This window comes from Harpia harpyja, chromosome 11 (assembly GCF_026419915.1).
Source record: "Harpia harpyja isolate bHarHar1 chromosome 11, bHarHar1 primary haplotype, whole genome shotgun sequence".
NCBI classification, from domain to species: Eukaryota; Metazoa; Chordata; class Aves; order Accipitriformes; family Accipitridae; genus Harpia; species Harpia harpyja.
Genome location: NC_068950.1, coordinates 19915874 through 19943715, shown reverse-complemented (window position 1 = coordinate 19943715; position 27842 = coordinate 19915874). Strand labels below are relative to the sequence as shown.

Sequence of the window (27842 nt, the reverse complement as noted above, 5' to 3'; positions counted from 1 at the left end):
AGACGCAGAGCTCCCTGTCTTAGCTGTGTGAGAGCTCCTGGCACAGTCAAGGGTCCCTTAACTGCCCGACTCATTACACTTATGCTAAGGCCCAGAGAGCCTTCTCGAGTTCGGAAATCAACCTGGAGAGGGGGAAAGAAATGCACCACCACACTCTCATAAAGGACCTAACTTATTAGAAGCCACAACTCACTTAAAATACATTAATCCATATAAATTCCTTTGTATTTTAATTTGGCTACTATTATTCTCAACACATGCTATTAAAAATGCAGAATACTGATTTGATTTCAAAACATTATACAACTCTTAAAAAATACAGGTACTTTGTTATTTCAATAAATTCTATGATACAAAACCCATGCTGCCTGAAGGAGGTCTTCACTGAATACATACCTTTATTAAAATAACCAGTTTTAAACTTCATGATCGTTCCATTTAAATCTATTCATCATATCAAGACTATCCTCCCCCCTCTGCCTTTAAAAGTGCTTTCTTGTATATACCTTATACTTTCAAAAAACGATCCAACTTCTTTCATTTTAGAATGGTGGAACTAATTTTAGGAATCCAGGACAAACAGATTTATTTGTAGAATTAAAAAAACCTGAGAAGTGTGACTGCATGTGTAAAACTTTATTCCAGTATAATGCTGGAAAACAGAAACTGTACTCTGAGAATTTCAGAAGTTTATTCATATTTTTTGTTTAGTAACTTTTTTCAATGCAAAGACTGTGAAAATAGTAAAGAAAATGACAATTCCTTAGAGCAAGGAGACAGTGCTGTTTGTTAGTACAGTATATTCCCAGATGGAGGGATGTAGGTCATCGGAATAGTATTTAACTCCTGTGTAGTGCCATTATTTGCGGCTGTCAGTACTGTCCTGTGTCTATCAATCAACAAGAACTTGTGCATGGTTTCTGCTGGAATAACATGCGAACCCCTACCCATCATTGATTTTGCAGAAATTGCTAGTAGGGATAAGTCAGGGTAAGAAGAAAATGGCAGTGTGCAGTCAAGTACCAAGAATCTGTGCACAGCTTCTGCAGGAGCAGCCTGTGAAGACTCAGCTCTCATTGACTTTGGAGAAATTATTAGTAGGCATAAATCAGGATATAAGGAAAGTGACAGAGTGCAGTATGTGTGCAACCCTGGACACACTTTATCAGGATCAGAATGGGTAACATGTCGTGAAAAAATCTGGATATCTGGACCACCACAATGTTTGGGTAAGTGTAACTTTTGTTACTGGTTGACTTTGTACTGGTAGACAATTCTAATAATTATTAAAGTAGGAGTTTCAGAATTAGGTTTACATTTGTTGCTTGATTACCAAGTCTCTAATGGACCAAAATTAAGCTCTGGATTCAATACTTATCTTGTGGATCTTGGGCTTTAGTATCCCCAAATCATTTACACTAAATCGTGTTTTTTATTGTGAGAATTTTGGAGCTGTCTGGAAGGTTACAAGCAGATAAACTTTTTGTCTGTACTCCCAAGAACTTGTGCAACAAGGTACAGGTACTGACAACGGTGTCAGCCTCTTTCCCCCAGTGATTACATTTGTTAAGACGTCCTTTCACGTAGTTTCCTAACTGTCCCTCATATGTGGGAGGAGTGCTGTTGTGGTAAGCTGCTTTGTTGTCTTCAATTTCCTCCTTAGAGCTCTTTGTTAGGAGTCCTATAAAATTCATTTTTAATCCTAGGAAATGGAAAAACAACAGGGATAAAATTAGATTTACTGCCACTGATTTAATTAATTAATTATTTCAAGGACTACAGTCTCCTGAAATCAGTAGCTCTTGAGATCATCACTGCTGTTTGCAAAGTCTGTAAAGTTGGCTTTTATACATGTGTATGAGAATATGCTTGGAAGTTGTGCCATATTGTTGATAAACTACCTAATGTAGGACAGAAAGAAGAGAGAAGATTTTGTTCATTTATCTTAGAGATTTCTTCATCTTCCTTTAAGCCAGTATCAATTAGAAAATTTACAGGTATTTGTCTGGGGCTAGTGGCTAAGATAATATGTGGATCAATATGCTGGTTAGGCCATTCTAAGCCAGATATTACGTGAGTGGGTCGGCCTGAAATTCCCCCTACGCTTCCTAGTTTTTTAGATCAATCAAATCCTTCCTTAAGCCTGAGTAAGGGTTGGCAGGAGCAGAGGGTTTACTCTTCTGCGTTTTGGTGATATCAGTACATCCCATAGCCTTGCTAATAGGCTGCTCCACCAGGTTTATCATTGTACGAATATTTTCTGTGGACTGCCCATGTAACACTGAGCAGGGTATTCCTAATGTTAATGCCTTTTTCCATAGTTCATTGCGCTGAGAGTCGAAACGAGAATAGATTTGTCGAGGGGGACGGGAGTTATTCTCCTTGAAAAATCGTGCCTGTTGGACTCGGCGCTGTGAACCTGAACCTTCCTCTAACCAGCCCATCTCTCTACCATAAATCACTATTTCTTGTAATAATTCCCCCCACGTTAAAACAGGTTGTTGTCGCTGGTTAGGGTTGCAAGCATTATGATCAATTGTCTGTATAATTTTTTCCTTCTAGGTTTCGCACATAAATTTTCAAGACGTCAGGGAGACATCTAATTAATGGTTCAAGGCGGACCGGATCAACTGGAGCAGCAAGGGGAATACCCTGCTCCCCGTGCTTGTACATAGCTTGTATACAGGCAGCCTTTTGCACTGATTCAGCCAGCCGAGATAATCCAGCCATTTTAATAGGCAGAGGTTCACCTCGTTCTCTAAAACCTAGTCCCCCTGCCCAATAGGCAGCTCTGAGCATCAAGGGTTGGTTCCCCACGGGACCCTGATCAAGGAACACACCAGCACCCCAATACCCCCTAGCTTCCTCCTCGCTCAGCAAGACTCGATCCCCTCCATTCAATGACACACGTCATAAAGATTCAGTTTCACTTTCCCCCAGCTTGAGTGAAAATTTCTCTTGCATTTGTGCAAGCTCAGGTCCCGACCACAGGGTGGTTAGGGTTGTAGTTAAATTTCGATTGTTCCTGGCCCTCGACTGTACCTCTGTTGTAACGAGGGGTTGAATTTCAATATTACTTACCCCATCAGATTCATCATCTGGGTTGCCCCAGATATCCCTGTCCCAAGTGTCAGGATCGGCACACATAATGAGATTCCTGACTTGGGTGGGAGAGGGAGTTGGAGCACTTGATAACAACAAATTTAATTTTTCTAGTAATTTTCTGTTCTTCTCCCTTTCAGAATTTAATTCATCTTTCAAAAACACATTTTCAACCTCCAGTTGTCCATTATGAACACTCAAGGCCGCACTTATCTTTCGTTCTGCCTCCAAAGCAGTTTTGGTCACTTCAACTTCAGTTTCTGATGCCCTGAATTTTGTAGCTTCAATGAGATTGGCTGCACCTGTTATTTTTGCCATCTCAGATTTCAGTGCCTCCTCCTGTGCACAAGTTAGATATGCTCCAAAAATAGTGCACAGGATACCTTTCCCTTTCCCATTTTTCTTTTTCTTTTATTCCTTCCTACACTGCTCTACCTATGCCACCACTTTCTCTTTACTTCACAACTTCTTTGCCTTCTCCTTGCCTACGGGAGAAGGTTTACAACCATGTTTCTGCAATAGTTCCTCCATTGTATCCTGCCGACTACGCCAAATTAATGTGACGGGAAAAGACTTAACTGCAAGGTTCAAGCAAACAACCTGAACTTCACTCACAGACTTAACTGCAAGGTTCAGGCAAACAACCTGAAGTTCACTCACAGACTTAAGTGCAAGGTTCAAGCAAATGACTTGAAGTATTGCCGAAAAGTGCAGTTAGTATCTGTATTAATCTTTCCTTTATATGTGTGTGGGTTCTAAAATTCAGTATCATTCTGAGACCACTTCACTCATTATTGAATGGTCTGTCCAGTGTGTGATCTCCCTTGCCCCAGCATGTAGGCTCTGGGTCAGAGCACTTCAGAAGGAACCTACCTGCTATGGCCAGGTAGGACACCCTGGGTAAACTTGAATGAAAGCTTCTGGGAATCTCCTCCTTCTATCCTTGACTTGTCCCTGAAAAGGGTCAGTTCTTTTGAGGAACTGAGAGAACAAAAGAAAAACACTACAGTTTTAAAATAAAAATGAGAAGAACCAGGAAGAGCTTTTGGTACAGGATTCCCAAAGTTACCAATGAAAGTGGTGACAGGAGTCATCTCAGTTTTGAGTCCACAGTTCAGTGTCTATATCCGAGCTAGCTGTCTGGGCTCCCATCATGGTCAGTATAGTAAATTTAGTCGAGACACTCTGCAAAGACAGTGTCATCTCACCATAGAATAAATACTTACTATTCAGTCTCATGAATCAGCCTTTGGACTCCAGTGAGAATAGTGACGGGATTTCTGTTGGTTACAATGGGATCAGAGGGAAGCAACATAGGTATAAGCACTGACAAAGACAGCAGAAGCAGAGTGCGATTGCTCCCGCACTCCTTAGGATCTGCCAAGGTGTGTCGTCTAGATTCTGACAGTTTCAGAAAACACTCAGATGGTGAAGCTGAATCTGAATTAATTGTGCCCTGAGCTTTTTGTCACGCATGTGTTGATATTGTTGCTCTTAAATTCTATTTCAAGAGAAACCATGTGACTACCCAGCCATAGAAAATGGCAAGTTAAGTGAAAGACTGGAGTACCACAAAAACTATTACTTTCCGATGAGTTTTGGGCAGCATGCTGATTACCACTGCATTCGTGGTTATACAACCCCAAGTGGAGAATACTGGGTTCGAATGGTCTGTTCTGAAAGGGGCTGGTATCCAGAGCCAAAATGCCTCAGTAAGTACATTTCCATTATACGCTCAATTCTGTTGGAATTATCAAAGGTCTGTGCAGCAGAAATTGTGCTGATGGAGCACAAGACGGAACAGAGAGCAGTTAGTTAAAGTAGAACTGCTTTAGTTGACCCCTGGAACTGCACCCAGATTTCATCCTATCTGCAGAGCTCAAACTGTCAGCTGGTAAGTGACACTCTGAAATGAGGAAGGCTGAAGTGATACTTTTGGATTTTGGAGATTCTTTACTGCTGAAATCCTTCGTGAGATTGAGAAATACATAGGAAATGTTTCTCTTCTCTGGCTTCTGGGTCACGTGCATGCATCTACTTTCATCTGCATACACAGCTGCGCATACAAACAGAGTTTCTACTGTATGTAAATATATTCTTCCTTCAGTGGCTTGGGCACTTTGTCTAGAGGTTCCTCTCTGAGGTCCATTGCCTGGTCCCTTTGGATAACATTTGGAGCTGCGAAGGTGGCACACTCTTGCAATAAGCTGAAAGTGAGCAAGGCATCAGAAAAAGATCCAGATACACTGACTTAGATTTAAAATAAATTAGATTTAAAATATATTTAAAGCAGCGAGCTGAGGCCTCCACTTCTAAGACAAACATCTTCAGTCGCAGTAAAGTTCCTACGTACTGGTAGGGCTTGGAAGTGGACTACAAAAGGCTGATCTTTCTCTGTTGCCTTCAGTGGAGTGGTGCTCCGTGCAGGAAATTAGTGGAGTCCTGCCCGGAGGAAAGGAGCAGTTACTCAAGTAACACAGCTGTAGCATTCCTTCAGCCATCTTCCTTGTGTCTGGGCTCTTGGGGGCACAGGATGTTGTAGAGCCAGCGTGCTTAGCTGCTGCTAAAATCCCTAGAGCTGGTTTGAGAGGCTGATACATTTGCACAGAGGTGATAAAATCTCCTGGAAGCAAATGCTGAAAATCACTCAGGGCAGCCATCAACATTTTAGAGACGTAGCAGACCAAACCAGAGCTGGTATACATGACGCTAGATGCACTGAAGTTAGCCAAACTTGCTTATGAACACTAGGTAAGCGATACTGTTTACTAGACCACTTCTTAGCATTTCATGTAGCAACTTGCACTCCTGTTCATGTGATTCATTAATCTTAGGGCAGTGAAACAAATCATGCTTTCATTCAGGTTTGAACACAAATGTCTTTTGGGGATAGAAGGCTACAGAAAGGCACTTGGAGGCCCATTTTTTAGTAACCATCTTCCTGAGAATTAATTTACCTCAGTTCTTGCTGTACAAATTACTGTGGTTAAATGTGCTTACCTTCCTTCTTCAGAAAAATGTCACGTCAGACAGCTGGAAAATGGGTATTTCTCATATGGACAGAAGAATGTTTACAAGGAAGGTGAAAGAGTTAAATATGTCTGCAGTGATGACTATTATACGGAACACGAAGATGGGCAAGTCACGTGCACAAAGGATGACTGGTCACCTCCTCCAAGATGTATCCGTAAAAGTAAGTGTGCTCGTATTTTGTTGAGGTTTCTAGCTAAAACCGATAAATCCGTCATCACATCACGTACATTAATCCATCACTACTGCTTAGTAACTCTAAGTCTAGGTACTCTACACCTGAAACACAATGCCGTCGTTCTCTCAATGTCTCATGCAGCCCTCATGTCCCTGTGTGCTGCTGAGGTCAGTCGCTATATAAACGTGCAGAATGAAACCCTGTAAAACATCCACGCATGGCTCATTCAGATCTCCTGGAATGTAAGCTCTGGGATGGGAGTCACAGTCCCTTTATTTTCAGTGGTGAAATCTTGTTATAACATAGCTGTGCAGTAATAATAAATAGTGATCATTCCCCTTGCACAGCCTATCTGTAATTTGTTTCCTTTCAGCCTCTTGCTATGCCACCTGATCCTTGTTCCTCTTGCTTCCTTTCCAGTTGGCATCATACTGGAAGGGGGGAGGAATAGGAAGGTTACCTCTGCTAACTCTGTTTCCAGCTTTTGTTCCTGACTTGTACCAAGCCTGAAATTGCTAGAATGTCTCACAGGAACTTTAAATACTTTAGATAATGATTTCATATGGACAAAAACAATTCAACCTAGCTTTTCTTGGACTGTAAAAATACTTTTTTAGGAAACCGTTTATGACGGAAAAAGACTTAAGTGCAAGGTTCAAGCAAACGACTTGAACTTCACTCACAGACTTACCTGCAAGGTTCAAGCAAACGACTTATTTGAACTTCACTTACAGACTTAACAAGCCACTATTGCAGGTTTTACAGATACAATGGAGGAATGCGCTATTGCAGTTTTTAAGGCAAGAGTAGTACACTATTACAACCACAAGCGATTCACAGACAACCACAAGCACACACGTGTTTACAAACTTAAAGCATAAACAATATTCACTTACCTCTCCAGGTAAGGGCGCTCAATCCCAGGGAAGCTACCTCGACCGGCGTCCCGATCGAGGCGGGGGAAAGGTTTCCTTCACAAGCCAACTGTATAGTTGGAGAAGTGACTCCCCCATTTCCAACCTGAATCTTAGAGTTTTTATCCCCTGACTCGTGGAATGGTGTGTATGACTATGTCTGAGTGGATCATGATATATGCCTAAATGGATTATGTATATCTGAGTGGAGTTTCCCGTTATCTTTCCTTTGCTGGTCTGTGATTGTTTGACTACACAAGGTTGTCATTTGAAACTGAAGCTGAAACCCTCCAGGTTTTGGGGTTTTTTCACCTTGCTTCCTCAGGCAACTGAATAGTGGTTGGATTGAGACTCAGGGCATACTATTTGTTAAGGGATTTCAAGGCTCAGCTCAGGTTTTGGTTCTTTGAATGGCACAGCCACCGCCCTGTTTAGTTTAGGGTTTATCAGACAACCCAGGGCTAAGCTGTCTACACAGCTCCCCGTGAGTTGTCTCTGCAGAGAGACAGGGCCTCAAGGCAACCCAAGGCTGGGTCGCTTTTGTAACCCACCATGAGTCGCCTGTGTGCACTAGACATGGTGAAACTCGTTTGTGAACTATGAGCCTTACAATCCACACACCATTCCACCCTGATAGAGACAGTGACCACAGAATGTCTTGGACTGCCACCCACTGAGATTTTGATATAGCAATGAGCAAGCAGAATAAAATTTTGTGATTCCTAGTGTTAGGCAATCGTGGGCATCAGTGGTATAAACACCAAAAAATTTGACGTGAAATTCAAACTTTTGAAGCTGTTGCACTGAAGTGTCATTAACTCTGCTCCCAACATTCAAATACATCCTCTAGTGTTCCTCAAAGTCTTTTCTGTTTCATATCTTTATTTACTTGACTCTCTAATGTGCAAATATTGCTATTTGTTGTAGAGTTAATTTGTTAAAATGAAGAAACTTCTTTACAGAGTGATTTATTAGTAAAGAATTTGACATACTACAGAAGTTTTCTTTCAGAATACAAGACCATAACATCCAACCAAGACAACTGATTTCCATCGATTTAGACTGGCTTAATGTATTCCAAGTGATGTGAAATCAGTTACAGCATTGGGTCTGTCTGCAGTAGCGTTTTAGTGTGCAAGAAGGGGTCCTTTGGTACAAATTTCCTTTAGCCCTGCAGTATGTGCACTCTGAATGACTTCTCTTTGGTAGAACTGAGGTGGTACCTGCACACCATGGTGATCTCTGGCATGTGCTACCTTGCAATATGGACAGAAGGTCCTCTTTATGCATGCACAGTGCTGTGCATGGCCAACATGAATTTCATTTCTAGTGAACACCAGATGTGGACATAAAATTTTGGAAGCTTGCAGGATTGCTGCAAATGAAACCCCTGTCCATGCCTGTTTGTGCTGCGTGAGTTGGTAACTGTGAACTTTGACTTCACACTTTCCAGTAGTCCGCCAGGAAAAGCATTCAATGCAGAAGCAAAAATTCATGTGCTCTTAAAAATGTCCTAAATCCTACTGCTGCTTCATTTGTCCTCCTTCTTCTGTGTATTATAAGCATGTAGTTTGGCAGTGTTTTACTTGGAAAAAAATTCTGTCTATCTCTTTCAGAAAAATGCCAGAATATCAATATTGACAATGGTTATTTGACCTTGGGAAAGAAAATATTTCGTTTACAGGAGAAGGTCACCTATAATTGTCATACTGGCTTTTTAACTCCAGAAGGACAAGAAACAGGAGTGATACAGTGTCAAGAGAATGGCTGGACTCCACCTCCAAAGTGCATCAGTGAGTAGCATAAAGGCTTCAGAGCTCCTTGTCATTGTCACTGACACAGACATGATGTCCTATGTACTCAGTTTTTTGTTGTCTAGATTGGTAGAGTTTTCTTACTGGGCAGAGGGAGACTCAAACAGAGGACTCATCCTCCAGAGATTAACCTTTCTGGGGCTCCAGGAAATAAAGAGAGAAAACATAAAGGAAGTGAGTAAGGTGGGAAAGTATCTACTGTCTTGTAGGTGAGCTATCTTTTTGGACCTCTGTAGCACAAAGTAGATGGTAATCACTGACCTCTCCAGTGATTCTTACCTGATACAAGGTACATATGCCCAAATTTACTCCCAATTCTCCCACCTTTCACACATGTGAGGGAAAATTTATGAAGAAATGCCTGTGAACCAAGGGATTCTGCCAAGAACTTTCTTTAAATGTAACCAAACTAGAGAAAAATGGGATTCATTATTTGGAAAGATGTTATCACTATGCATAAAAAACACTATGCATATGTCTGCCCTGGTGTTAAAAAGTACATTTGTGAAAAACACTGGAATGCTTTTTCCTGAAAATACCTCCATGCTGTTGTTGCCTTTCTCCTCTTAGAAGTTCCTTCCTCTCCTGAATAAAGGTGTAGGATAGTAAAAGAAGAGACTTAATCTTCCAGTGATATGATACTGAGACTCGTAATATTGACCAACTTTAGCTGATATTTTATCTTGTCCTTTTATTTCAGACTGCCTTTACCTAGGATTTTGCTGCTTTTTTTCTGACCACCTCACAAATGACCATGGGGAACAGGAGTACAAACTGTTTGCTATGACACCAATAATAACATGTAGTAGAAGGAAAGGAATTGAATCTAAGCGAGAAATATTTATGCTAGATATTACTGCTAGACAGATATTTCTGAAGATTAATGCAACAGATATTATGTGAATATGCTACATATGATATTTTACATTCATATTCTGGCAATGCAGAATTTTTAATGTTTCAAATATACTGAGTAGTTCAGTCGACTAGCACACGCTAAAGCACCTACAGAAATGATGCTTCCAACGGGCAGTGTTTCTGGATCACAAAATGCACTAACTTTGTTTTATTCTACAGAATCGTGTAAAACACCTCATGTGGATATTTTGAATTACCATGCAAATAAAACTATGTTCATGCCCGAAGATATAATCGAGTATGCGTGTTTGGAGGGATATCAAGCTGCAAATAATATGCCAACTGGTACCGCAAGGTGTGGCATAAATGGTGAATGGAATCCAACGCCCCAGTGTCTTGGTGAATATTGTTATGTTTGCTAATCAGTGTAACTCTCTGTACACTTTGTGAAGTTTTTTTATGTAAGACTTTCTTTGGTTTTGTTCTAGTTAGTAGCATTTCATGTACTTTTTGTAGGGTGTACACTATATGCTAAAATATTTTGTCTTTGTAGCGATAGAATGTGAAATGTTGACATTGCCCAATGGAGATTTTTCTCCCAAGGAGGGTAAATACCACAGTGGAGATGTTGTGAAATTTACCTGTGCAAACAATTACGTAAGAGTGGGACCTGCCTCTACTCAGTGCTATTACTTTGGATGGTTTCCGTCACCACCAGTGTGTAAAGGTAATTCTTCTGTCAACTTTATTGTAGTAGGAAATAGATGAAAATGCCTGGGTCCTGAAGACTTCTGTGGACACCTTCTACAAGCCAGCCTTGCTCCCAAGAGCAATTATCCCATCTTCATCTCTAAAAGAACAGGAACTGATCCTCTTTGTATCATTTTGTAGTGTTTTGCTATTTCACGTGAAAGATTCTGAACAGTTGAACTTCCGATGTTGAACTTTCTGTTACCTTTAGTTATGCCAGTTGGAGTTCTGCAATAACTGAAAGTGAGCTGGTAAATGGCTTTCACAAAATTTCACTCAAGTTATTGACTGTAATGTATGAAAAATTATTTATTATTCAAAAAGGCAAAAATAATGTGCAGTATGGCAGCCAGGAGTGATTGATTTGAGTAATGTCCTCTCTTACTGTATCCTGAATGTCCTAAGTTTTGCCTCTGCCTAATGTTGATACCCATCAGATGTTGTACCCTATGTTCCTTTGTCTGATCACATGATATTGAAGAAAAAATTACAGTTTGGAGATGACACAGAGCTGGACCCAAGCAAAAGAAACTGAGTGAAAGGTTTTCCCTGTGGAATCCCTCAGCTTCATCTGGTAGGATGAACAAACTTATGCAGCAGAGAAGATATATGCCCCTATTCTTCTCATCCTTTTTAAGACAGAGCACAACTTACTGGCATCTGAAAAGTTTCTTTTCCTGGTGCTATGCCCTTTCATGAGGAAGCTTGAGAGAATGAAGAGATCTTGTATTTCTCATCTCCCTTTCTTCCCACTCAGTCAATTTCCTTGTTGTCTTTCATGCTGTCATCCTTCTATTTGCTCACTCTCTTTTGCATTTAAAACCGACGTTTTAAGCTCCCTTAACAGGAGTTCCATTCACTCCATCAGAAGTGAATTCCTTTGATATACAGTACATATCACTTGCTGGGTGTTTTTATAACATAGGTTATTATTGCTTGTAGAATTTTCACCTTTTTTTTTTTTTTTTTTTTTAAAGAATACTGAAGTTGTCATCCATGTAACACTTTTTTTCTTTTAAAACTGGATTAGTTTTATCAACCACTTCTTTCATCATAGCAGGCAATTGACAGTGCATGGAAGTAAGATAGAGTGAGCCAGGGTCATGCATATCTGTTTGTGATCTCCAGCCCAACGTAAATCCAGATATTCAAAGGCATAAACCAATGACCTGTTTGTTTAACTTGTTCTACTGATTTTTCTTAATTTTAAACAACAAATTCGATCTATTTTATGTTGCACTTAACATATAACTGTGCGAAAAGTTCTGAGTTCAGAGCATGAATTTGATCTCTTAATTTCAGTGAACGCCAGAGGCTGTGGACCTCCACCTGTGATTACCAATGGAAATATGGTTGGTGGCTCTGTGGAACAGTATCAGCATGGGGACAGAGAGCACTATGAATGCAACGTTGAATTTAAATTGGTTGGATCAAAGGAAACAGAATGTGTTGATGGACAATGGTCGTCTCCTCCCTCTTGCATTGGTAATCTATATAACTCTTACTTGTGAGAAGTCTATAATTCACTGTAGGCTAATACTTCACAGATATTTTCACAATTAAAATTACATATTTGCAGGTATGATATGTTACATTCAAAATCATGTTATGGGTGAAAAGTAAACACACACTATATATAAAGCCAAAACTTTATTAACAGTATAATTGAAATCTCAACAGTCCAATCAAAGAATTGTTGTGAGTCCAGGTCAAATTACTATAGAAAGAAAAATAAAATAAATATGTAATATATAAAGAATAATTTAAAACATATAAATAATACAGAATATCTAAGTAATACAAACAATTTATAATATAGAATTACAGTTGTTATACACACACTTTCTCTTACTTGCCCCTTTTTCTGGTTTTATGCTCACCCTTCCAACTGCCCCTTTGGGTCCTAAAGTCAATGTCTTCAGCCTGGTGTGTTTTGGAGGGAAGTTACAGAACATTACCAGTATCTCAGGTCATTCGCTGGGGGGAATAAGATGTTGATGCTGATGCTGATGATTTCCTCTTCCTCCGTACAGGATCTGCTTGGGGTAATTTTTAGGTTTGGTCTACAGGTTGTGAATTAGGTATGTTTAGCGTGTTGCAAATATGTTAGATACTTGTTCTTTGTGTTACCCCTAAAACCAGTTTTGATCAGCTCCAGGTCTAAATTGGCCTTTTGTGAGCTGTTCGTAGCCTTGGGGTGCCAGGCTGTGCCCTGTCTCTTACCATCCCGTGCCTCTACTCTGCCACACCCAACCTTTGTCCCCAATTCTCAAGGGCTCTGTTATCATACCAGACCTGTATTCACCCGCACCATTGTATTAGAGTCATAATTACTCACTCTACAGAGACTAAAAACTTGTTTCTACTACGTATATAAAACCATGGTTGTGCCATACAGAGATAACCAAAAGTAAAATAAATTAGCTATAGCCTGGTCACTGGAAAAATTGCTGTTACATCTAAAATAAGTAAGACCAAGCCTCCAGGCAGGTCAGGACAAGTTCTGACAAAGTAAGCCTGATAAGCTTCCATCCTGAGGCCTTGCAAGCTCAGTACAAACTCTGTGGCCTCTTTCTAGCAATGGCAATACTGTATGTTACTGGGACACAGGGCTACAAACACGATGACTATGAATGCATTACGTATGTTGCTGCTTTCCCTAGGCTAGAGTCAGACATGTCCAACAGGTTTTTTTTTATAGTCCTGATACTGAAATGGTGAATAGTTCTACAGTCAAGTCTCCTGCTTAAGCAAAAGCACCCACTTTCTGTGCATGTCAGTAGGTAGCATACCTCAAACCTGACAGTATGAGTGTCAACAACAGGAGTTAAAATTGCTTGTGCAAAACTACTATTTGTTTGTTGAGACAGTGTGGTGGGTTGACCCTGGGTGGATGCCAGGTGCCCACCAAAGCCATTCTATCACTCCCCCCTCCTCAGCTGAACAGGGGAGAGAAAATATAACCAAGGGCTTGTGGGTCAAGATAAGGACAGGGAGAGATCACTCACCAATTACCGTCGCGGGCAAAACAGACTCAGCTTGGGGAAAATTAACTCAATTTATTACCAATCAACCAGAGTAGGGTAATGAGAAATAAAACCAAATCTCAAAACACCTCCCTTCCGCCCCTCCCTTCTTCCCAGGCACAACTTGACTCCTGGATTCTCTACCTACCCCCCCAGCGGCGCAGGGGGATGGGGAATGGGGTTTACAGTCAGTTCATCACACGTTATTTCTGCCGCTTCATCCTCCTCAGGGGCAGGACTCATCACACTCTTCCCTGCCCCAGCGTGGGGTCCCTCCCATGGGAGACAGTCTTCCACGAACTTCTCCGACGTGGGTCCTTCCCACGGGCTGCAGTTCTTCACGAACTGCTCCAGCATGGGTCCCTTCCATGGGGTGCAGTCCTTCAGGAGCACACTGCTCCAGCGTGGGTCCCCCACGGGTCACAAGTCCTGCCAGAAAACCTGCTCCAGCGTGGGCTCCTCTCTCCATGGGGCCACAGGTCCTGCCAGGAGCCTGCTCCAGCGTGGGCTTCCCACGGGGTCACAGCCTCCTTTGGGCATCCACCTGCTCTGGCGTGGGGTCCTCCATGGGCTGCAGGTGGATATCTGCTCCACTGTGGACCTCCATGGGCTGCAGGGGGACAGCCTGCCTCACCATGGTCTTCCCCATGGGCTGCAGGGGAATCTCTGCTGCGGCGCCTGGAGCATCTCCTCCCCCTCCTTTTTTACTGACCTTGGGGTCTGCAGGGTTGTTTCTCTTACATGTTCTCACTCCTCTCTCTGGCTGCCGTCTCTGTCTGTCCCAGCAACTTTTTGCTTCTTAAATATGTTATCCCAGAGGCGCTACCACTATCGCTGGTTGGCTCGGCCTTGGCCGGCAGCGGGTCCGTCTTAGAGCCGGCTGGTATTGGCTCTGGTGGACACAGGGGAAGCTTCCAGCAGCTTCTCACAGAAGCCACCCCTGTAACCCCCCCCCCACTACCAAAACCTTGCCACACAAAGCCAATGCAGACAGTGTCTCAGAATTGAAGTAGAATGGAATATTCAGGCTGAAAATCTGTAAATACAGAAAATAATTCAGGGTGTTCTTATGGTGCAGGATGATCTAATAACAGAACCAGTAAATGGTGGGGTTTTTACGGACTGGTTTACTCTGCCCCTATACATAATACATTCTGACACGTCTTCCATGAGCAGCGCTGATGGTTTAAAAATGTACAGCATGGAGCTTGCATCTTTTCAATCCTTGCTCCAGTGGAAATAGTTTCAGTGTGCAGGCTTGAAAGAAGAGTGGTCCAAACTTGAGTGCAGCATTGTTCAAATTCAGTCTTTGAGTTTATCATGGGTCTTCCCACTCCCACATTAAGAGCAGGCTGTATGCCCTTATTCCCCTTACATGCCTTTTTCCTCCTTCAAAAAAGACTACTCACATGCCGCACTCCTCTGCAAGCCATTACCCTTTGCTGTCACTACCACTACAACAGTGACAGCCCAAAGCAGGAGCTGCTGTTGTCACACAGAGGTGACAGTGCTGCAGCCCTCTAAGTGATGGTACAATCGTTTTCAGTTCTTGTAATAATGCTAACTGAAAGTACACATTACAAATGTGCAGACGTATGATCAAATATAATTTTGACTGATCAGAATCAGGGATCTGGGTGAGTTGGACTGATCCTACTCAGGGATCCAGGCGAGTTGGATTAACTGAAGTTTTTCTTCTTACACTTTAGGGTTTATGTGCCAGTGAAAAACGGTTTGGGAAAGTAAGGTTAGCTGAAACTACTTGTGGAGCGTGCTGTGGAGTTACCACAGTGATGGAAAAGGAAGGGAAAAGACAGGAGAGGGATTTAGTAAACTGACTAAAAGATATACGTACTCCAGGTGTGTTGAAATTTAGTTGTTACAGTTAATGGGAGTAGGTTTGACTCACCAAATGCAAATATAGTTGTTTTTATTTAAGTTCTTTCAGCTATTCATATAGGACTCCAATATTATTGTGGAATACTTCTGCTCTTTTCAACAGAAGACAAAATGCCATGTGGATCACCTTCCTCTATTCCGAATGTTGTTCTTCATCAGGAAGACCAGACCCAGTTTTCGCACGGTGATGAAGTGATTTGTGGATGTAAACAAGGCTCTGGCAATTCTAAGGAAATGAAAATAAAATGTCTTAATGGGGAATGGAAGCCTTTACCTCTTTGTGCCGGTAATCTATTTCCATAATATTTTCATGGTGTTTCAGATGTAAGTGTAACATAGTTCTATTCAAAATCTCAAGGACTTCAGCAGTCAATATGTAGCCAGAGATACTGTAGTTTCATGGATCTCAATGAAGGTTTTTTTATTTAGTCCTCTTTTAAATGTGAACAATATGTCCTTCGTCCTGGAAAGACTCTGCACCTAGAACTTTGTAAGCACTCTGAGTAGGTTTGGGGAAGGAAACAGACACTTGCACCATGGGTAAAATCAAGCATGGGGATACCTCTTTGGTGTACGGTGCCTTTTACCCATTTTTCCGGTGTTCCTCCCTGGTAACGACCCTTCAGAAGCCTTGGGACATATCTGCAATAAAGTAGTGAGCCTGTTGCACTAATTACTTGTAGTTTTATGTCTCTGTATACTACTTTGCTTTTTAAAAATCCTACTGGGAATTAAAGATAATACTAATAGCTACAATGTGCTAGGCTTACCCCATCCTCACCATTTTTATGTGCGTTAGTCCGTTTCATTTCTGATCAGTAGTTTTCTCTTTTTTCTCATCTTCCCATTTGGTTTTGCAGTGCATAAATTGAAAGAAAGTAATGTCTTTCAAAAAGATACAAACCAAAGCCTTTTCCTAATAAAAAGAAAAAAAAATTTCATTGGAGTCAGTAATTTAAGAAAAAAGTGACACTGGACAAGAAGGAGTCTTGTCTGGGATAAATTACTCCAGCACTTCACTTATCTTTAACAGGATACAATTTATAATAGACATCCAATTCTTGGTTCCCCCTTTCTTCAGAAGTGATTTTATATTCTTCAGTGATTTGAGTACACCGTACCTTTATTTACAATTACGTTGAGGATTGAATCTGGCACAAAACACAGTCTGCTTAGCTTTCACAAGTAGCCTGTGTTCTGACTCTCAGAATCACCAGTTCAAGGACACAAGACCTGGTTATGACTTAGATACACTTCCATAGGAGACTGATACCTGATGCATATTTCAGTGTGTGGAGTAGTACTTCCTTTATGCACCTGTTTCTACAAGCGAAAGAAGGTTCCTCATCTTGCTACCTTTTTATAGTTTTAGGGAAGAAAAGAATGTTAAGTTTTTATATTATTTACTACACTCCGCAAAAAAATCATTCTGTTTCTGTAATATAGGAATCAGGAGTTACTTCAAACTGCAGTAAGTAAAAAAACACTTTCACATGGACATGCATTAGGAAACTGATGACCTCTTCATCAATGAATGCGTACGTACATATTATCTAGACTAAATCTTTTTTTCAGGTCTTTTTGTTGATTTTTTTTCAGATCCATCTCCTCAGTGTGTACCTCCGATGAATGTTGAGCTTGTGCACAATGGTCATCTTCCCAAGCCAAGAAGGGAGACTAGGTTCCATGGAGTTATACATTATATATGTACATCAGCTGACAAAAGTATTAAACAGGCAACTTGTGTGTCTGGAAAATGGTCACCAGAGATTGAATGTACAGGTATGTTTTTAGATTTGCATACAAGTTCTTTTCTTTATGTAGGAATGATAAATGCTCATTATTGAAGCTTCTTAGCATTGCTGTGTCACTAGTCTGAAATAGAAACGCTTACATGCTTATATATATGCTTACTCGATTATATGCTGAAGGATAGTCATGAATAATTATGGGAATCATTTGAACAGTTAACTAGGTTTAGAGATGCACTGTTTTAGTGAGGCAGACTTAATAATCTCTACCCTGACAATTGGAAGAGTTGTCACTGCCACTTCTGATGTGAGGAGAAGATGCAATGATAAACCTAAGCTCGGTTCTTCAAAAGGGCTTTACCATGGTGCAAATGAGAGTAGCTTATAGCTCAAGCTCCAGCCAAAGTTCCTTTATTTCCTGTAAACTTTCAAAGCTTTTCTATTCCTGATTTTTCTTTTTTTTTTTCCTTCTATTTTTTCCAATCGCTTCCTAGTGAAACAATAAGAAAAAAAGCTGTGTTGGCCTATTCAAAAGCACAGACCTAGAGGACACTGCCCTTTACGTAATACACACCAAAGGTTGGATGCCTGTAAGACTGCCTTTATGTATAGCGGAGCAGGACATTGCCTGTAGAAGGCATGATTGTAAAACAATCATCGCCTCATTGCCTGCTTTGATTATGCCAGGTTCTTGGGAGATGATGCATGGAAGTGGGAGAAGTACACAGAGTGTCAATCGCTCGAGGGAGCGTTCCCTTTCAAAACCAAGTGTCCCTACCTTCTCAGTTTCCTGGAACCACTAGAAGCCACAAACCAAGCTCTGGATGTCTCCTCCTTCCTAGATGTACCTCCTTCCCTCCCTTTTTTTCTCCTTTGGCAGGAGCAGCCCTTCATTCCTTGAGTGGCAAACCTGAAGTTTATTTCTTTGTTTCCTTTTGTGATTCTCATTTACCTCTGTTATCATCAGCTAAGTCTGAAGAAAAAAACAACAACAAAACAAAACAAAACAAGAACCCCAGAAGCTGGTCCAGTTTTCCTAAAGTAGTTCACCAGAGAGAGAGGAATGGGAAAGCACACAGGAGCGTGCAGCTATGTGGAAGGGAAAGGAGGGACTACAAGAAGCTCCAGCTTAGATTGGTGTAGGCAACTGTGTCTCTCTTCTATGAGTTTGAAAGTGTATGAGCATCTGAAGGCAGCTCTGGTGTTTCTGAAGCAGAACAAAATGATCATAATATTAATTAAAGCTTGAGATAGCTACTGAAGAATTATCTAACAAACACCAGTGTTTTCTTGGTTGGTTGTGTTGTAATCTGTGATGAACTGTTACACTTTATCTTATGTTCTATTATAACATGAGTATGTGTCCTTAGCTGAGGAGAGTACGTGCCCACCTCCACCTCAGCTGCCTGGTGCTCAACAGATAACAGTTGGAAGAAATTACAAGCATGGGAGTAAAACAGCTTTTTCATGTCTGAAGAATTTCCAGCTCATCGGTGTGAATGAAATAACATGTATAGAAGGGAAATGGCAATCACCACCTTACTGTGTGGGTCAGTAGTGGATTATTTTTTCCTATTTATTTTATTATGAATTTCTGTGTTGTCCATTTGCAGTCATCATTAGCTGGAGGATGATATTATTTATGTTAAGATTATCATGAACAGGTAACTGCAGAAAAGCAATAGAGTGCAAGTTGCTAAAGAAAGTGCAGTTAACCAGCTGCTGGACAGTCACTCTTTTTATTTACACAGACTTATCTAAGAAGGCATATAAAACTTTCAGATAGTCCCTCAAGAGCTGTGTGTTTATTTGTTTGTTTAGTATATTGCAGAATGGAGTCTCAGTTTTGACTGGGGGCCTTTAATAGTATCCTGGTGAAAAAAAATCAGTATTATTTAGTTGTAGTAGTAGCAATCTTTGGGTTTTTTTCTTTTTTATTCTTTCCTGATTTTTCTCCTTTGCTCTTTGTGGCTTGTTCCTGTAATAGGAGTATAAATGGTATGACATAACTCAGGCCATCTACTCTAAGAAATGCTGAGGAATCTGTAATCATTGTTAAAATATTACCGATGCAGGTGATATCTTGTAAGCAGAAGTGCATTAAGAGGTAGAAAAAAGTGTATTCAGAAATGAAGAGGAGATAGCTGAGTACAGGAAAAATGAGGTGCCAGCTGGTGACTGATGTGTGCAACGGGCCAACCACTTCCGTATTTTTAAGCTGCAAAATTCTGATGCCACGTGGTTTCTCTTCTTCTGTGTTGCCTGTGAGTCTCCATTTCTGCTGATAAGTGGCAGACATAGAGAAGAATAACAAAAAAAAAAGTTTGAGCTGTTCATAAAACAACTTTTCCCGAAATAAAATTCCCAGTCCCAGTTACCGAACAGCAACTTTGACTGTAATTAGATCTCTTGTATTGTGGAATTCAGTGCAAACATATGCTTTCAACTTGATGTGTCAACTAATAAAATCTCATTTACTAATAACTAAAAAGGCATATAAAATATAATTTAAGTCCACCCACTCTACAGTAGTATAGGAGAAGAAAGCATTGGGCCAGCCCTGACTCAGGAGGGCTTCATAGAGATTTAATCCATTGTATGTATCAGGAAGTACATTACAATACTTCGTAAGTTCTGTTCTCTTCTTCATTTTCATCATGTCATCACAAAACCCCTCAGGACATTGGTGCAACTTTATTAATGGTGGAAAAATTTAATAGCTAACATTCTAGAAACTCACTTTCAGTACCTCAGAACAAGATAATATCTTTTCTATTTCTCTGCCTATGAAATTTTCCCGGTTCTTGATGCTAAGCTGTAACTGTGTCTCCTTGGTATGAACTAGAAAATAGCTTTAATTTGGTTCAAAGGAAAAGAAAGAAACCCCATGTAGGACAGAAAGAAGAGAGAAGATTTGGTTCATGTATCTTAGAGATTTCTTCATCTTCCTTTAAGCCATTTAATTTATATTTGGATGATTACATTTTTTTTTCTTTTCAGTTTTAGACGGTATATGTCATTGGAATATTAATAGTCTTGCAGTATTATTTATCTGTGGTTTCTGTATTTTTTAGAAAGACCATGTTTGCCACCACAACCCATAGAATGTGCTGATGTTCCCAGGCTGGAAAATCGAAACGCAAAAATTAAAAAAGAAGGGAAAACAATTTATCTGGCTGGTGCTAGAGTTAAGTATGTTTCTCGTTCTGGATACATCTTAGATGGACCATCGGAGATAACTTGTTCTATGGGAAACTGGACTTCAGCTCCTACATGCGTGGGTAATGTCAAAAAATACTTTTTTTGAAGTGCATTTAGGAATGAAATTGAAAGAATTTTAAACTGGAGGTGGACTAGTAAGAGCCAGTAACTCCATAATTTGCTGTGGAATCTTGTCATCCCTCATGGATGTCTTCAGAGCAATCCTGATTGGATGCAAGACTGACTTTTTGAATGCAGTCTGGTTTTTAAATATTCCTTTGTATTCTTGCAATCTTTGTTCAGTTCATAGCTCTGCCATGTGAGTCCTGGGCACATCCTCATAATCCAAGGATCTTTTTTCTACGTAGCCCACTAGTGACTAGGAGTTGCTTTGATGCTTCAGTGATGGAAACCACTTCGGTGTAGTAAAGGTCTGTCCTGGTTTCAGCTGGGATAGAGTTATCTGTCTTCCTAGCTGGTACAGTGCTATGTTTTTGAGTTAGGTATGAGGTATTGATAACACTGATGTTTTCAGTTGTTGCTAAGTAATGTTTAGTCTAAAGTCAAGGATTTTTCAGCTTCAAACCACGACAGATGCCCAGCCAGCAAGAAGGCTGGAGGGGCACAAGAAGTTGGGAGGGGACACAGCCAGGGCAGCTGACCCAAAGTGGCCAAAGGGATATTCCATACCATGTGACGTCACATCTAGTATATAAACTGGGGGGGAGTGGAGGTGGGAGGGATCGCCGCTGGGGGACTAACTGGGTGTCGGTTGGCAGGTGCTGAGCAATTGCATTGTGCATCATTTGTATATTCCAATCCTCTTATTATTACTATTGTGATTTTGTTAGTGTTACCATTATCATTATTAGTTTCTTCTTTTCTGTTCTATTAAACCGTTCTTATCTCAACCCATGAGTTTTACTTCTTTTCCTGATTTTCTCCTCCATCCCACTGGGGGGGGGGGGGGACGGGGACGTGAGTGAGCGGTTGCATGGTGCTTAGTTGCTGGCTGGGGTTAAACCACGACAAGGTCAGAAGCCTTTATTAAAATTTTCTGGCATGGTTAGAAACAGGATCTATATATTTCAGTGATGAAGTCCATGCCTATTTAGGGGAATGACTAATTTAATTTTCCATATGCTACCTTTTATAGAAAATCCACTGTCAGCGGATGACAATGCTAATGTTACAAAAAGCTGCCTGCAGCATCTGTTCGGTAGAAACACTACACTCATTGTGTGTGTGTCAGATTAGCACAAGCATCGACTTTCTGTATCTTTTCAGAAATGCCATGTGGAAGTGTTCCAAAAGTTGCCAATGCTCAAATTGAAGGCAGAAACAAGGAAATTTATGAGCCTGGTGAAACAATTCGCTACCAGTGTGATGCAGGGTTCCTGACTGTTGGTTCCCCCGAAATTATTTGCAGAGAAGGAAATTGGACAGCACCGCCCTTCTGTGAAGGTATAGGTTCTACCTCTAAGTAGCCTGTGACCCTTCTTAGTCTCGTGTTGTGAATTAAAGTAATGTCAGCTCAGGCATGCAGGGTGAGTCAGGCCAAGAGAGCGAGGAGGTGACTTGCTTTGAATGGACTGCTCCAACACCTATTTTTCTGGCTCCTGAGAAACAACAAGCAGAATAGGTCAGCAAGGAAATGGTTTCCCCTGTGGGCTGAAGCTAGTAACTGAAACGTAGCTCTCTGCTGAAATCAAGCAGGCCAAGCGTTATGGAGGAATGGATGCTGGCTGCAGAGGGGGAGATAACTGGTGGGGTAATAGATCTTATTTTCACATCACTAAGAATGTTGGTTGCTGAAAGTGGCCTTCAAATAGCAAAGAAATCATTTCACTCTCCAGCCCTTTGGCACACGCAGCTGTACAGCACCAATCTGCACATTGGGCTGATCTCTGCAACTCCTTTTCTCTTTTTAGTCACTCTAGGCAAAAAAAAAAAATGTGTGGTGAAGCATTGCAGAATAAAGACCATAATATCTTCCTCTTCCGCCTGCAGAAAATGGTCTGCATAACGCAAACCGGTTTTGCTCCTCAGGAGCACTGGTGCTCCGGAGTGCAATGTTCTGTGATTGTCATATCGCTGCACTACTGTTCTTAAATGCACTTCTCTTTTCAGATGTTAGCTGTGGAGCCGCACCTGAAATTCCCAATGCTTATATTACAAGCACTCAACAGGAGAGGTATCTGCCCGGTGCCAGAGTGCAGTATGAGTGTGAAAGCAATTTTCAACTGATGGGTGGAAATTATGTCACTTGTACGAATGGAGAATGGTCACAAGCGCCAACTTGCAGAGGTAGGAATGTGTGCTTTCATCTTGCCTGTTAGCATAGAGGGGACTGTTTGTTTACCTAAACACGCTAAAGACTTTACCTTTTTTACTTCTGTTTTCTTTGTGCATGCCAACTTTGTGCTTGCTATTGCTTCCTTGCACAGCACTTTGATTTAGCTGGATGCTTCTAGAAATGCCGGGGATATTTTCATCAACAGCAAAAATGTCTTGAAGAAGCAGGGCCTAAAATATGCTGCTCTGTCATTCTCCTGCACGATACTGGCATTTCCCCAGAGTCTGCCATTTCAGTGACCTTCACTAGAAAGACACGTAAGGGCTCCTCTGTTCTGTTCAAACCTGTCAGGGAGTACCTGAATGGAAGAAGCAGTAGGGGAGAGAAAGAGCCGTTCTTCTCCAGGGCTCCACTCTGACCAACGCAGACCCCGGCAGAGGCTCAGATCTCAACCATGTAAGATCTGCTCTGGCTATGGAAGTGGGAAGAGCGTTCCTGTGACAAGGAACTGTCGGGAACTGTGCTCCTGTCCCCTGCCCAAGTCTGTGGCTGCCAGGCGAACAAGTGCTACTTGGCTTTCTCACACCTCCATGGAGCTGACTGCACTTACCTGTCCCTGAGCAGTGCTGGCTGACAAGCTCCTCCGGAGCTCTGCGGTTCAGCAGAGCACCAGCTTGGCTGCTGGCCCTGTGACTTCCAGGAATGCCAGGGCTCCCCAGGGAGGGACATGGGCACACAGGAAGGCTGGCATGGCTTCTTGTGCCATGAGGTGTAGCTACAGAAATGCTGGCTTTTTCTAGAAGCTCTCATTGACCCTGCCATCTCCTGAGAGTCCCAGAAAGAGTGTTCTGCTGCCACTGTCACACCTGATTTTTTTTTCCGTGGTGAACTCTTGGAGCTGTGACCCACCTGAGGCAGAAAATCTGGACAGAAATTGTAGCAAGGTTGATGCCTTTAACTGTCTGTTGTATAGGGGAACACCTCAAGGACTGCAAACCTGACTGCAGCAGTGTCTCTTTTCAGACGTGACGTGTGAACCTCCTCCAGAAATTGCTGGTGGTAAAGTTCAAGGTGTTAAAAAGTCAAGGTATTTGCCTGCGGAGAGTGCTCGCTATCAGTGCTGGCAAGGTTTTGAGATGACTGGGACTGCCACCGTCACGTGTCGGAATGGGACCTGGACAGTGCTGCCAAAGTGCAAAGGTAATTTCTCTCTCTTCATAGAGTCACCTGTCAGTGAGACTGTCATGAAGCTGACTGAGTGGCATTTGCTTCTCCAAATTTCAGTCTCATGACTGTTCACAAACACAAGGTATCTGGCACGCTCAGGAAAAAGCCATTTTCCCAGGTATCTGCTCAGGTGAGTTTAGCAGCTGAGTGACCCAGGTGGCTTCACTTGAGAGGGCCACATCTGGAAAACCACCCTGAGGCTGAGAGCAGTTGCTCGCCAGGTCTAATTTTGAGTCGCAGCCCTTGGACTTCTTAGAATCTACTTTTGGTGCCTGCCTGATGAGAAGAGAGTAAGAATTTTTGCTGTCAGTGTTGGAGAGCAGAGCCCACAGCTTCCCTGCCAGTTGACATCCAGATAATGCAGACGATGCATTGCTGTATTGCATGCCATGGAGTCAAAGCAACTGTTAAATCAACTGAGGGTACAATTTGATGTGTGAGCCAATACCTAGGTACTGTGTTGGTGCCTCCTGGGATTTCATGAGTGCCCTGAACAGCCCCATTTGTTTTTGTTAGACATCCAGAAAGTTTCAGCACGTGAACCAATGCAGCAGCATTTGACTCAAACACCACCCAGCTGGGAGCTGAAAGGGGTGCAGAAACAGCAGATGAATTAAGATGAGGCTCCATGTTGTGGCTCCAGAACAGAATGCCAAGTGCAAGGAGGCCCACTGCTGGTACCAAGGGACCTGGGTCTTCTCTGAAGATTTCCCAACGCAAGGTCCGTTGGAAGGCCAGACTTGGCAGCAGTGTGGTGCTTGAATAGATATAAAAATCCGTGAGGCAGCAGTGCTTCAGGATTGGCATGTGTGAACTCCCCACTGGCCCTAAGTGGCCCACAGAGCCCAAGGGCTGTCCCATTAGTGACTGCAGTGGTGCAGTTCAGTGGCAGTTGTTACTGTTTGCATTCGGATCCACTTTTCTCACTGCCCAGGCAGCGCAGGGAGGAGGTGGGTGTCAGGCTCTTCTGCAGAAAGAGCTGTGCCAAATGCTACACCGTTGTGTGGGATGAGGGGAAGTCCTGCAGGCAGCTGCAAGCGCTTCAGCTGTGGGCAAATGGGGTGAACTGGCAGCTATGAGTCCCAGCACTGGAGAAATGAGAAACTCTTGCTCTTTTTCACCTGCCAGGTTATATGGTTTTTCTCTCTGCTTTCCTCCAGCTCTCTCAGAGTAGTGCCAACGTACTGTCCAGTAGTATTTGTGGCCAGGCCTCTGTTGCAATTAAACTCTTGTGGCTTTCTCTGATTGGGAATTTTCTTCCAGGGAAAGGTGGGAAATGTGGCCCGCCTCCTGTTATTGAAAACGGAGACCTTCTTTCCTTCCCCATGCAAGAATATCGACAAGGTACGACTCTGGAGTACAAATGCCCAAGTCTCTACGTCCTGGAAGGATCTCGGTATATCACCTGTACTGATGGGCAGTGGACAAGCCCCCCGGTTTGCCTAGGTAGGTTGAAGCACGTGCTGGGTGGCCAAAGACCATGTGACTGCTCCTGTTGTCTTTTTCTCAGATCCCAAGGGCATCACATGTACAGCAGCCCTTGTGCTGGGGCTGCGATGCCGGCAGGGCAGAACGGCAGCGAGTCCTTCTTTTGTCCAGAAGGAGTTTCTTCTTGATGTTGGCTCGTGTAGTCCCCTCTGCTGCCTGCTGTCTCTCACCACCACAACGGGTTCGGGAGGAGGGGAGTTTGGCTGAACCCCACTGTGTGAGGGGATCTCCATCACCGTGCAGGGCTCCCACGTGCTCCCGAGTTGGCGACGCTGCTACAGTCAGCAGGCTGGGAGTGGGGAGGATGGGTCTGAGTGCGTGGCAGTGCTGGGGAAATCCGGGGGTGCATCCATGACGTGGCCGTGAGGAAACAAATTTAGAGATGTCCTGAGCAGAAGGGAAGGAGGGATCTCAAAAAAGACATGGGGAAGTTCATTGGTGCCTGGCGACTTCCCCACCCGTGCTTCGATCTTGCCCTGCATGGCTGTCAGAGCAAAAAAGCTTCTCCTTAGCTCTGCGTGGGGTCTCAGCTATGGGCTTTTTTCCCTTTAGCTTGGATGTGAACGTCTTTCTTGTTACGTATGCAAGTAACAGAGGGTGAGAGCAAGTAGCTGGAAGCACTTGTGATGCAAAGAACTTCTGTAGGCTCTAGGGGAAAAAAAGTTACCTGTGGTGCATCTGTGTGAAGTGATGACACTCTTCTCTTGCCTTTTTCAAGTGGCCTGTACAGCATCTGAAGAAGACATGGGCAGAAACAATATTGAGCTGAAATGGATCATAGGAAGAAGAAAGCTGTATTCCAGATCGGGTGACTTTATTGAATTCCGGTGTAAAATAGGATATTTGGCAGACCCAGCATCTTCTCCCTTCAGAGCACAGTGCGTGGAGGGGACATTAGAATATCCACGGTGCAAGCCAGGAAGTAAGTGATCTCCAGTTTGGCCACAGCTTAGCCGCTCTGTTGTTGCATTTTTAGTGCTGAAGCCGAGGGGAAAGCCTTTAGCTTTCCTGGGGGAGCACCTGGGGAGGAGCCAGGGTGTGGGAGCATCCTGTGAGCTGCAGGTGGTGAGGGGCAGAGCCCCCAAAAAGCCATTGACCGGCGTACCTGAGCTGGAAAGACTGCTGGGGTAAGGGCTCTCAGCTGGTACCAAGAGTTTCAGTGCATCAGTTGCCCTGTGTGAGGTCTACAGGCAAATAATGAAAGTACTTTTTGCAGAGAACTGTACAGTGCACGCAAGGATTATGGAAAGGAACAACATTCAACTACAGTCATCAAGCCGGTTGAGCACTTCCACCTATCGCTCTGGAGAGTATGTTTTCTTTGAATGCAGATGGTTCTACCGTCAAGTTTCACGGCCTGAGTATTTCAGAGCAGAATGCCTGGATGGAGTGATTAAGTATCCTTCATGTAAATGTAAGTGCTCGGTGCCAAGGACACAGGGGGGCTGTAGGAGGCAGCTTTGCTGAAATTGCCTGTCCACTGCTCTGAGGAACCACTGCGATGTGTCAGGCTTGGTCATCACGCCTTTTCCCCTTTCTCCTCTTTATGCTGCAGGAATGCTTGGATAAATGAAAATGGCATGAAGGAGCCCAGCTGTGGAAGCCAAAGGTCCCTCAACCGACCCAGTGATTTGAGCTCAATTTTTCCTGGCGTTTCCCATTTTGCTGTGCTTTGTTTGCAGCTTAGCCAGTGTTCTGTCTTGGAATTTGTCAATGTTTTTCTTTTTATTATTGGATGATTGTGTTTACATTTTCTCCACATTTTATCCATTTTTGTAAATGTATTTACATATTGTAAATGTGTTTACATTTTATCTATCGGAATGGTTGTTCTTGCATTTTATCCATTCTATGTTGATCTCACTGTTATTTTTATTAGCAATTGTGTCCTGAAATAGGCTGGCTTTGGTGGCATACTGAGACAAGAATTAAAGCCCGCAGGTAATAATGAGCAAGTAGAGTGTGTTTGGCCTTGTCTGCTCCTTCTCCGTGTGCTTGCCTGGAAACTAGCCTGGGGTCATGGCAGAGGTGAGTGTCCTGGACCGCCTGGTCAGGATGAGCAAGTGAGTGGAGTCTCTTTTCAACGACTCAGGGAAGTCTCTACATCACAGGCCCAGTTCTTCTGGGGGACTTGAGCCTCGCTGACCTTTGCTGGAAGGGCAAGATGCAAGTAGTGGGGGTTTCTGGGTGGAGGTGGGGATGACTTCTTGGTCCAGGCCCTGGAATAGGACCTTCCATCCCTATATTTTATAGGAGAGTTTGTGATGGTGTCTTGGTGGGGCTAGGACCTTCATGATTTTTTGGTTGT

The 27842-nt window shown here is 42.6% G+C and overlaps 1 protein-coding gene across 1 annotated transcript; it reads left to right on the top strand.

Moving 5' to 3' along the window:
• Positions 1-4598: 4598 nt before the first annotated feature.
• Positions 4599-27489, top strand: LOC128148064 (complement factor H-like). Its single transcript, XM_052801466.1, has 17 exons — positions 4599-4814; positions 6116-6295; positions 8841-9017; positions 10116-10295; positions 10450-10623; positions 11949-12131; positions 15675-15857; positions 17171-17353; positions 18693-18872; positions 20397-20603; positions 21811-21987; positions 22654-22830; positions 23843-24019; positions 25310-25492; positions 26253-26456; positions 26751-26948; positions 27090-27489. Coding segments are annotated over exons 1-17 (2886 nt in total). The 5' UTR covers positions 4599-4693; the 3' UTR covers positions 27092-27489.
• The last annotated feature ends 353 nt before the right edge of the window (positions 27490-27842 follow it).